The sequence below is a fragment of the Cebus imitator genome, unplaced genomic scaffold, assembly GCF_001604975.1.
Source record: "Cebus imitator isolate Cc_AM_T3 unplaced genomic scaffold, Cebus_imitator-1.0 Scaffold38, whole genome shotgun sequence".
NCBI lineage: Eukaryota > Metazoa > Chordata > Mammalia > Primates > Cebidae > Cebus > Cebus imitator.
In genome coordinates, this window is record NW_016107353.1 from 5,265,656 (window position 1) to 5,278,217 (window position 12,562).

The window sequence follows — 12,562 nt, forward strand, 5'->3', positions numbered from 1 at the left end:
GTTTATATTCTTCTCTAAGCTGATTCTTCTGGTTAGCATTTCATCTAACATTTTTTCAAGGTTCTTTCTTTGCATTGGGTTAGAACATGTTCTTTTAGCTCAGAGAAGTTTGTTATTACCCACCTTCTGAAACCTGCTTCTGTCAAATCATCAGACTCAATCTCTATCCAGCTTTGTTCACTTGCTGGTGAGGAGTCATGATCCCTTGGAGGAGGAGAGGCCTTCTGGTTTTTGGTGTTTTCATCCTTTTTGCACTGGTTTCTTCCCATCTTCATGGATTTATCTACATGTGGTCTTTGTAGTTGGTGACTTTCAGATGAGGTCTCTGAGTGGACATCCCTTTTGTTGTTATCATAACTATTTCTTTCTGTTTTTTAGTTTTCCTTCTAACGGTAAGGTCCCTCTGCTGCAGGACTGCTGGAGGTCCACTCCAGATTCTGCTTGCCTGGGAATAACCCACAGGGGCTGCAGAACAGTAAAGATTGCTGCCAGTTTCTTCTCCTGTTTTCTTTGTCCCAGAACGGTATCTGCCAGATGTCAGCCAGAGCTCTCCTTTATGAGATGCCTCTGGATCTATGGGGATCAGAGAGCCACTTGAGGAGATAGTCTATCCCTTATCAGAGCTCAAGTGCTGTGCTGGGAGATCTGTTATTCCATTCAGAGCTGCTGGGCAGGTATGTTTAAGTCTGCTGCAGTGGAACTCATAACTGCCTCTTTTCCCAGGTGCTCTGTCCTGGGAAGGTGGGGCTTTATTTATAAGTTCCTGATGTGCTACTGCCTTTTTTCAGAGATGCCCTGACCAGCAAGGAGTTAGCCTAATCACAGTCTGCCAGCAGAGGCATTACTGAGCTGCCACGGGCTCTTCCCAGTTGCTGTGTAAACTTCCTTGTGGTTTTGTTTACAGAGGCACAGTTAGAACTGCCTCAGTAATGGTGGACTGCCTCAGTAATTGTGGACTGCCTTTGTAACTGGGGACTGCCTCAGTAATTGTGGATGCCCTTCCCTCAGTAGAGCTGGACTGTCCCAGGTCCAGCTGTGCTTGCTGCAAAACTCTGAATCCAGAGCATTTCAGATTGCTGGTTTTTGTGGAAGTGGGACTCGCTGAGCCAGATCACTTGGCTTCCTGCTTTCAACTCCCTCTTTTTCAATTGAATGTGTGGCTCTGTCTCCCAGGTGTTCCAAGCACCAGTTGAAAAGGCCACTCAAATTTGTGTGAGTTTTGTGTGGAAACCTGCAGCGCTGGCTTAAACAGCTGTGCTGGAAGCTTGTGGTGGTTTTCAGCCCGGGAATCTCCTGGTCTGTGGGCGGAAAAAATTGTGGGAGAAGCATAGTATCTGAACCAGAGTGCTGGAGTGGATGGAAAAGCCCCTGATGGCCTCCATTGGGTAGGGAGTGGGTTCCTCCAGAGATTGCACTTCCTGGGTGAGGCAGCGCCCTACCTTGCCTTGGCTCACCCTTCTTGGGCTACACTCGCTTTGCAAAGAGTCCCATTGAGATGCACCTGGTACTCATTTGAAAATGCAGTGATAACTCACCCTCTGCATTGCTCTCATTGGGAACCGCACTCCAGAGCTGTTCCTATTTGGCCATCTTGGATCTGCCGCCTAGTTTTTGAATCTGTAATTTAATGATGTCTTGCATTAGTCGTAGAAAATTCCCAGTTACTACTTCTTCAAATGTTGTTTATGCTCTGTTATATCTCTCCTCTCATTGCAGGACTTCACTTAAACATGCTAAGTTTTATTCTTCTATGCCTTTGGTCTGTATGTTTAACATGTATTTAGGGGTTTTTGTGGACTAATATATGATCACTTTTATACAAATATCTTGTTATGATATCAGACTTAGATTTGATTAAATGAGTTGTTAACTTTTATATCTTTTGCATTTTGTGAAACATTGAAATATTATTTGGAAGTATATGTTACTTGAAAGTTTGATAGAACTTATCTTTGACTTTTTTCCATTCTTACATGTTTCTTGGGCAATTCTACCTTTCTACATCTTTTTGAATGAATATTGGCAATTTATATTTCCATTCATATCATTTAGATTTTCAAAATATTTATCCCCAGTAGTTTACAATTTTATAAATATTATCATATTCATAAAAAATGCTTAAATTCTTTTTCATGCTGTGTATTTCTGTGTTTTCTCTCTTCCCTTATAATTTGTCTTTTAACAAAGGTTTTTCTATTTTACTTTTCTATTAAAGCTAACCTCAGTTAATAACAAAAATGGAAATTAAGAAAGCAAATGGAAAAGAGTAGGAGAAAACTGTATAAATTCTATAATACTATGATCAAAGGGCTATTTAAAACAAAAAGAATATAGATTGAGTTAATAAATGCATGCAAATATTATAGGAAATAATATAAGTAAGAAAGGCAGGACACATGACATTATGCCCACTGAAGTTACAATTTTGTAAAAATGTACCTACATGTTAGCAAAAATTAAAAGCAAATAATAAATGTAAAAATAGTTACAGTTTAGTGACTCATGAGATTTTTGTTATTCATTATTTAAATGGACTGTTATTTAACCTGCTTTTTCTTTTCCCAGTAATTCCCTGTGGGCTACCCCCCACCATCGCCAATGGATATTTCATTAGCACCAACAGAGAGCGTTTTCACTACGGATCAGTGGTGACCTACCGCTGCAATCCTGGGAGCGGAGAGAGAAATGTGTTTGAGCTCGTGGGTGAGCCCTCCATATACTGCACCAGCAAAGATGATCAAGTGGGCATCTGGAGTGGCCCGGCCCCTCAGTGTGTCATACCTAACAAATGCATGCCTCCAAATGTTGAAAATGGAGTAATGGTATCTGACAACAGAAGCTTATTTTCCTTAAATGAAGTTGCGGAGTTCAGGTGTCAGCCTGGCTTTGTCATGAAAGGATCCCCCCGTGTGCAATGCCAGCCCCTGAACAAATGGGAGCCAGAGTTACCAAGCTGCTCCAGGGGTGAGTGTTACTGAGGTCTAGAAGGGCCCTGCAAATGACATGAGTTGCTGCTGGATCAGGAGATTAGTATTTGTTCAGGGGGAGGGATGTGTCGTGAGCAGGGTCAGGGAGGAAATTTTCTAGGTAGTGAACATAAAATTCAGAAGGGGTGTGTGTGTGTGTGTGTGTGTGTGTGTGTGTGTGTACTTGCACATGTGCTGAAATCAAGAAGCAAAGCTAAGCCTGGGCAAGGAATGTGATGTGTCTTTGGGGTTCTTATAAACAGATCTATCAATTACCTTTGAATATAATAATTGCTTATAGGAAATGAGTGAGTTTTCTGGTCAGATACCATAATACAGGCTACACGTGAATTTTAATTCTTAAAACAAAGTTATTAAGTAGTTACCAGTTTTTCTATGTTTGTCTGTTTTGTTTGCTTGAGGGAGGTTCTTGATCCATCACTGAAGTTGGACTGCAGATGTGAGATTGTGGCTTACTGCAACTGCCAACTCCCTGGCTCAAGTAATTCTCCAGCCTGAGTATCCCAAGCAAATGGGACTACAGGTGCATGCCACTGAGCCTGGTTAAATTTGTTTATATTTTTTGTAGAGATGGAGTCTCACCATGTTGCCCAGACTGGTCTCAAACACCTGTGCTCTACCCACCTCAGCCTCCCAAAGTGCTGGGATTATAGGCATGAGCCACCATGCCCAGCCTCTATGTTTGGCAGAGAAGTTGTACCTTAGAGAGATCAGATAACTTTCTAAGATACTAACTTCCAGACTGAAGACTGGAACGCAAGTCCGCCTGACTCCAGAGCCTTGGCTTTGCTAATCAGCATCCAGTCAGGAAATCAAAACTTACCCTAGATACTTTCAAGGAGTGAGGGATTTCATGCAGGTGGTATTAGTCTGTTCTCACATTGCTATAAAGAACTACCTGAGACTAGGTAATTTATAAACAAAAGAGGTTTAATTGACTCACAGTTCTGCAGATTGTACAGGAGGCATGGCTGGGGACCCCTCAGGAAATGTACAATCATGGTAGAAGGCAAAAGGGAAGCAGGCATATCTTCATATGGCTGGCAGGAGAGAGAGAGAGTAAATGGGGAGGTGTTGTACACTTTTAAGCAAGCAGATCTCAATAGAACTCTATCACAAGACAGCACTAGGGTGATGATGCTAAACCATTAGAAACCACCTCCATGATCCAGTCACCTCTCACCAGGCTCCTCCTCCAACAATGGGAATTACAATTTGACATGAGATTTGGGAGGGAACACAGAACCAAACCATATCACAGCAAATAGGTCAGAAAGATGTTAGAAGGGCAGGAAAAGCAATAGGAACAAGGCAGAGTTGCCAGAGATCAGGGAGCTACTGTGGCTTCCAGTCTAAAGCACAGGAGCCTGTACTGATGCTGAAATGGTCAGTTCCTGCCACTGAGCAGGTGTCTTCCTGAAAGCTGCTAATGCTGCAGGAGCCACCACTGCTGCCAGAATGCAGCTGATATTGCTGGGGCAAAAGTCATTGTCGTTGCTAGAACTGAAGCTGTGGCTGCTCACTGTCTGAGCCACCTCTAGAAGTAGAACAGATTCTGCCACCATCCTGCCTTGTTATTTGGCATATATGCCTCCAATTGACAGAACCTAACCAGAGCCCACCTATCAAGGAAGACAAAGGATTATAGTTTTAAGGCCTCCATTGCTAGCAGTCAAAAGACAGTGCAGAAGTGTGAGGCCAGGGGCCAACATAAATTTAACAAACACACCACCTCAATATTACATCACCAGGCACTGAGTAGTCAAGGGAAACACTGGGTGATGAGCCCTGAAAACTGACATTACAACATCAGAGTATTTACGAACTCCTTAAAGAAATCATTTTTCTAATCCAATCCCTATTTGACGCTTGAGAAAGCTGAAGTCCAGAAAAGGAAACTGATCTGCTCAAAGCCAAACTGAAATTATTTTTTCCATTTTATAAGAGTTTTATATAATTTAGTTGAGACCCAAATGTGTTCTGATTTCCTGAGTTCAGATGAACTAGATTAAGAGACAACCAGAGATGTCATTATAATATGTTGTGTGACATATACACTCTCATTATGGTGACAGTAGGTCTTTTAGATTTTGTTCAACAGTTGCCCACACTCTCACTGCAGTGAAATGAATGACTAGGCAGCACCTTGCTACACAGCATGAAGAGAGGAGACCCATCGTTCTCTACCACCCTATGTCAGGTGGCCGCTAAGAGAGACATGGAAGAAGATGAGAATAAGTGTATGGGCCTTGTTTGTTGCACCAGTGTGATACGGGATGAAGGGACCTAGTAGATGAGACATGTGCATGGGTACTGCTCTATTTCCTAAAATGCAAGACTAAATTGTTGACGTCCTTCTAGAAAGGAAGTGTGAAGATATAAAAATCCATCATTCCTCCCAATTTTGTACTAGGTGAACAGTAATTGGAAGCATTCTAGACAGTTCCATTCTAGAAGGAACTGTCCATCATGAAATCTTAGGTGCATACTTTAGATGAAAAACAATGACTTGCGGGTACCTCCATTTTAGTCACAGTTCTGCAAGTGTCAGTTCTATGACTGATGGCAAGACGTCTTCCTCGCTCTGTTTTAGTTTGTTATCAATATAACAAGGCTTTTATTGTACCTTTTTATTACATATAGATTTATAATTATTATTCCCTTGGCCAGTTTATCGGTGTGAAGAAACAGTTATTTTGACACAATTAGCAGTACTTTGTTTCTCTCTCCCCCAGTATGTCAGCCACCTCCAGATATCCTGCATGGTGAGCATACCCAAAGGGACAAGGACAACTTTTGGCCTGGCCAGGAAGTGTTGTACAGCTGTGAGCCCGGCTATGATCTCAGAGGGGCTGCTTCTCTGCGCTGCACACCCCAGGGAGACTGGAGCCCTGCAGTCCCCAGATGTGAAGGTGCCTAGACTCTTACCTGGCTTGATATTTTTAGCTTGTGTCTTTATTCTCCACAAGCCAGTTATTTCTGTTTGTTTTTCTTTTTCTCCAGTGAAATCCTGCAATGACTCCCTGGACCAACTTCCTAATGGCCGTGTGCTGTTTCCACCTAATCTCCAGCTTGGAGCAAAAGTGGACTTTGTTTGTGACGAAGGGTGAGTATGAGCTTGCCTGACCTGCTGGACATTGAAATTGCGGTTGGGAATTAGTCCAAAAAGGGGAGATTGGTGTAGCTTTAAAAAAAAGACACACACACACACACACACACACACAAACACACTCAAAGACATGAACTTTTGAAAGTAAATATAGGAAGAAAGAAACATATAGAACTAACAACATGAGATATGAAGAAGAAAATGGGCCATATATTAACTGGAAAGTTCAAGGACAAGTATAACTAATTGTTATGAATATATAGGTAGCATATTAAGTTAAAAAATCCTATTTTCCAAGACAAAGGGGATATGAGTAATTTTTAGAGAGTTTCAGAAAAAATTGCAAGTAACAAAACACTTATTCTAAAGAGCTAGAATCATTTAAGAATCATTCCAGTAAATTGTTTAAACCATCAATGGTGAAATTTATAATAGGACTGAACATGCATTTTAAAAAAATTCAGTCATATATCATCCAGCTAGTCATGGTCTCTGAGATGGGGTCCTGATGGCTGCTGTTAATATCTCTGGCAAGGTCATTAACTCGTTTATGTCCATCTAGTGGTCTTCACAGGGTGCACATCTCTACATGGTAGCTGACCAGCATGGGCAACAAAGCACCTGATCCCAAAATGTTCCACAGGATCTTGGCAGCCTCCAAATGCCAGCACCCAGTAAGATTTAGGAGGGCATCAGGACATTGAGAATTTTTGATGATTGCATACAAAAGTCATGTCATCTCTTCTTTCTTTTTACCCCTAGAATATTCATGCTTATTCTTCAGGAGCCCAAACTGCCATTGTAAGCCTTCTTCATGCCACCACAGATGTGGAGATGAAAGGACAATTTCTGTTCTCTCACCTGCTATTTCCCGCTTTTCCAGTCCAAACTGGAAGCTGTTCTACTTGCTATTTCAAAGTTAGGAAGGCGTTGCATTAAGGACTAGGTTTCTAATAATGACAATGAGTGATTTATCAGGTTATCATGGAGTAATCAGTGAAACTCCAAGCCTGGGTCCAGGGTCAAGGGGATGGCGGCTATGTCATGACCACCTTCATCAATTCAAGCAGGACTATCATGTGACCAAGCTCCTGTATTTTGCCATTCTATATTGCTCCCTTCTGGATGTTGTGATTTTTCAAGAACAACGTAGCTTCTGTAACTCTGCCCCCTCCTGGTCTCAGATCCCCAAAATCCTGAGATTTGGGGCAGGGCCTTAGATTGCGAACTAACTGGTCCCTTGGCTCACTATTCACTACTATTTTCTTCCTTAGATTTCAATTAAAAGGCAGCGCTGCTAGTTATTGTGTCTTGACTGGAATGGAAAGCCTTTGGAATAGCAGTGTTCCAGTGTGTGAACGTGAGTAATAGGAGTAACATTTCAGGCCAATCTCTTCCCTTTATCTCTTCAGTATTTGACCCATGGGCTCCCCTAATGTGGTCCTTCAATTTTCTAGTCTGAATTATTGATTTGAAAATTGCTTATTTTAATAATGTTTTGTTGCGAATCAATGTGTACATCACCTGTCTTGGAACCATCTGATACGTCTCTGCTGTTTTGTATTCTGTGTTCTATTGTGATAAATCCTATGGTAGTGTGCTTCTAGGTCAGGAGAGATTAGATAATGTGAAGCTTTAACAATTTGCTTTCTTTCTCTCCTTCATTTTTTCTCTTCTTTCTTTCCTTTAGTTCTTTCTTTCCTTCTTCTCTCCCTTTCCCCTCCCTCCCTACCTCTCTTTCCCTCCTTCTTTCCTTCCTTCTTTTTCATTTTGTTCTCCCATCAAGGTGCAGTCAGTCTACAATTTTTGTATCTATTCGCTAATACACAAATATTAAACATGCCTTTATTCAATCAGTTATTTATCGATCACATACTTTGTGCCTCATGTTCATCTAGCCACTGGAGTTATGGCAATAAACAAGATGAGTGAAATTCCTGTCCCTGTGTTGTTTTTACTCAGGTGGGGAGGAGGACAAGAAAAAAATTAATTAATTAAATGCTACAGAGATAATAGATCAAAGTAACGAGGAATGAGGGAAAAGTGGGAGGTAACATTAGACAGGGTGAGCAGTTTGAGACTCCTTAAATTCTCAAAACATGCACCTAAATAATTTATACTGAGAGATTCATAAATAATAATTCAGTTTTTAAAAAATGAGCCTCATGTGTTCAGTAATCACATTTAGCAGTCTAAATGTGTAGACTGCTGATTTCTCCTAGTCTACCCATTTACAATTTCCCCGGTAGAAGGGAGAACTTTGCTTCATTTATTGATTCTAAAGATTGGAAAACATGTTTCTTTAAAAAACCATGAAATTGGCTGGGCGTGGTGGCTCATGCCTGTAATCCCAGCACTTTGGGAGGCCGAGGTGGGCAGATCACGAAGTCAAGAGATCGAGACCATCCTGGCCATGATGAAACCCCGTCTCTACTAAAAATACAAAAATTAGCCGGGTGTGGTGGCATGCGCCTGTAGTTCCAGCTACTCTGGAGGCTGAGGCAGAAGAATCACTTGAACCTAGGAGGCGGAGGTTGCAGTGAGCCGAGATTGCGCCACTGCACTCCAGCCTGGTGACAGAGCAAGACTCTGTCTCAAAGAAGAAAAAAAAAACCACCATGAAATTTTACTGAAATGTTTATGTTGTTAGAAATCTACTTTGACATCTTACAGTGCTTTTTAGAGTAAAATTTTAAAAGACCATAATTTATATAGAGATTCTTGCTGTCTAAGAAATCCAGTGCTCCTTGAAGCAACATGACAAGTGTTTGTTCCCCTGCCATGCATGAAGGCTCAGTTATTGATTCGACTACTCAGGCTTTCTCTTATTTTTCACAACCCTTGCTAGTTGAAGTAGCTTCTTCCAAATTCCAATTCTAATGAAAAATGCCAATTAGAAATGAGGAAGAGACTGTTCTAAACAAATCAGCAGATGCTAGAAAGGAGTAACAACTGGAAAATTGACCCAGAAAGTAAAGAGAAAATAAGTCATCAACAGACCTAGACATTTTAAAAAGCAAAGCAATCTGAATCCATTTGGAGTTTTTTGTAATGGCCTAACTATATTGCAATTCACTGTGACAGTGCTATTGTTATCACTGAGACTGATGAGCAATATCAACAAGCAATCAATGAAAGGTTTCATGTATTTAAGGTGGTTAGCACACATACATACATTGGAGAAATATTTCACAAGAACGTAGGTTCCTTCAACAGCAGTCTCCCCGGGATCCTGATGATTGGCTGGCTGACACAGGATAAGTGCTCAGTTAATATATGTTGACTAAGTGAATGAGTTCCTCTTGAAAATGGCTATTTTTCTTCTTCAAATGTTTTGATACTTCATTAAAGTTGTAAAGTTTCTATTGTCCAGGAACTGTTACTATCTGGAAGATTCAGGATAGACAAATCTCTTTTGTACTTTACAATACACTTTCATTGACATGTCATTTAATCCAACTCTTCAAAGTCCTAATGTCTACTGTCATCTCCTTAGCATATTTAAACAACAACAATCATAGCACCTTATAATTGCAGAATACCTCTGGTGAAACTCCTGAATAAAACCTAGAGCTTTTGCCTTTTTTCCAGAAATCTTTTGTCCAAGTCCTCCAGATATACCTAATGGGAGACACACAGGAAAACCTCTGGAAGTCTTTCCCTTTGGAAAAGCAGTAAACTACACATGCGACCCCCACCCAGACAGCAGGAAGACCTTTGACCTCGTTGGGGAGAGCACCATCCGATGCACAAGTGACCCCCAAGGAAATGGGGTTTGGAGCAGCCCTGCTCCTCACTGTAGAAGTCTGGGTTAGTGACCATTTCTCCATATCCGAAATGGGTTCAGAATATCTAACCCAGGCCCTCCATATTTCCATAATTACAGGGTGGTATATATTTGTGCATTTGCCACAGTGGAATGCCAAACCAATGATAAATCATTCTAAGGTAGGTAAGCACATAAGATCCTGATGACCTTTGCAGCTAAAAGGGCCGGTGAAAAGGGAGGGAAGTGGTGAGTGGTGGGAAAGTTCCTCATTAGAATCATAGGAATTAAAGACAGAAGACTGTGAATCTCCTTATTGAAATGGCTGGCTTAGAAATCTGACCTAAAAAATCAGTGGCTCCTTCCACCAGGAACTGTCTTGAATTCCCCACCCATGCTTCTCAGCCTCTCATTGGAGTTTTGATGGCTTGAAGTACAAGGAACCCAAACAACAAAGGTGGAACCTCGGCAAGACAATCTATCTGGCTTCCTAAAAATGTGAAAAATTAAATAGGGTCTTTCCCATGTCTGCCAAAGCTTCTTACTGAATTTTTTCAAATGTGGGATATAAGAAACCTCTTTTCATAAGTGTTCAGATAGGTGGATGTAAGAGTTATTCTTGTAGGTTGTCCTTGATTATTGCTTGAAATGCTCACTTCATGAGAATGTTTCAAGGAATATTTGTAGAGAAAATCTTCATTCCCTAGGGAAAGTAAATAATAAATGACTGTAGATCAGGGGGAAAATTGTGTAGGAAGACAAATTCTGTTTGAATAACTAGGTGAGAAGAAATCCCTTGAAAACATTGAAATATATTGGTAGTACATAACGCCAAAAATGACTTTTACATTTTGATAGGGGATGCAAGGTCTCTACATAGATCTAAATCTAGATCTAGATAGATCTGGAGGGAAGGTCTTTTTGAAAGTGGGGCTTAGTAGTTGGCTAATCCTGAGGTGCTCTGATGAGTTTTCTCAAGGTGGGAAAATCTGTGGAACCATCAGAACTGCATGTTTTCTTCAGAAAGGTACATGCAGGTTGATACCTAATGTACTGAAGAGAATTTAGATTATTTTACCTAGCTCCAAAATACTGTTTCTTTCCCATAGGTAAATCATGTAAAACTCCTTCAGATCCAATGAATGGCGTGGTGCATGTGATCACAAACATCCAGGTTGGATCCAGAATCAACTATTCTTGTATTACAGGGTGAGTTGGCAGCAACATCTCTTGGTTCAAGAGTTCTGGCACAGCCATACACCTTCTAGCCACATCTCAGGAAGGAAACTAGGCTATTGCCACCTGCTTTTAAGAGGCTTGAACACAGGTGTTAATGCCTGATTGAAATAAACAAAGATAGGAGATGATGAGGGGGAAAATCTGTATCCTTGCTGGAAACAAGCAGTGCACATATAAAAAGTATGGCATTCACTGGATGGGAAGGAAAATAAATCAGGAAAGAGTGTAGTAGTCAAAGCACACAAACAACCCTAGCCCAGCCCATTGCTGGAAGAAAGAGAAGGCCATATAGCATCTGTGTGAGAGAACAAATCTTACTCGTAACAGCATAATTGCTTCCTGGGGCTGCCATCACCAAGTACAGGTGTTCCTCGTTTTATTGCACTTCGCAGATGTTTGCTTTTTACAATCGAAGGCTTGTGCCAACCCTGCGACAAGCACATCTATTGGCATCCTTTTTCCAACAGCGTGTGTTCACTTCGTGTCTCTGTGTAGCATTTTGATTATTTTCACAATATCCCCAACTTTTTCATTATTATCATGTCTGTGACAGTGATCTGTGATCAGGGATCTTTGGTGTGACTATTGTCATTGTTTGGGGTCACTATGAAATGCACCCATATAAGACACAAAATTTAATAAATGTGCATGCTTTGACTGCTCCATAAACTAGACGCTCCCCTTCTCTCTCCCTGTCTTCAGGACTCCCTAATTCCTGAGACACAGTAATACTAAAACTAGGACGATTACTAGCCCCACAATGGCCTTTAAGTGTTCACATGAAGGGAGGAGTGATGCATCTCTTACTTTAAATCAAAAGCTAGAGATGATGAAGCCTAGTGAGGAAGAAATGTTGAAAGCCAAGATAGGCCAAAAGCCAGGCCTCGTGCGCCAAACAGCTAGTGAGTTGTACAGGCAAAGCAAAAGTACTTCAGGAAATTTAAAATGCTATTCCAGGGAATGCATGAGTGATAAGAAGGTGAAACAGCCTTATTGCTGACACAGAAGAACTTTTAGTGGTCTGGATACAAGATCAAACCAGACACATTTCCTTAAGCCAAAGCCTAATCCTGAACAAGCCCCTAACTCTCTTCAATTCTGTGAAGACTGACAGAGACCAGGAAGCTGCAGGAAAAAAGCTGTAATCAGCAGGGCACAGTGTCTCATGCCTGTAATCCCAGCACTTTGGGAGGCTAAGGCAGGTGGATCACCTGAGTTCAGGAGTTCAATATCAGTCCGACCAATATGGTGAAACCTTGTTTCTACTAAAAATGCAAAAATTAGCAAGAGTGGTGTCAGGTGCCTGTAGTTCCAGCTCTTTGGGAATCTGAGATATGAGAATAGAATCCGGGAGGCAGAGGTTGCAGTGCACCCAGATTGTGCCACTGCACTCCAGGCTGGACCACAGAGTGAGACCCCCATCTCAGGAAAAAAAAAAAAAAAGGTAGAAGCTAGCAGAGG

The 12,562-nt window shown here is 41.3% G+C and overlaps 1 protein-coding gene across 1 annotated transcript in view; it reads left to right on the forward strand.

The window, feature by feature from the left end:
• Positions 1-12,562, forward strand: part of CR1 (complement C3b/C4b receptor 1 (Knops blood group)) — a 182,812-nt gene that overhangs the window by 145,153 nt on the left and 25,097 nt on the right. The window contains exons 37-42 of the mRNA XM_037737442.1: positions 2,566-2,964; positions 5,723-5,899; positions 5,991-6,093; positions 7,371-7,456; positions 9,688-9,906; positions 10,972-11,071. Of these exons, the coding sequence (XP_037593370.1) occupies positions 2,566-2,964; positions 5,723-5,899; positions 5,991-6,093; positions 7,371-7,456; positions 9,688-9,906; positions 10,972-11,071 (1,084 nt within the window). The remainder of the gene's footprint in view (positions 1-2,565; positions 2,965-5,722; positions 5,900-5,990; positions 6,094-7,370; positions 7,457-9,687; positions 9,907-10,971; positions 11,072-12,562) is intronic.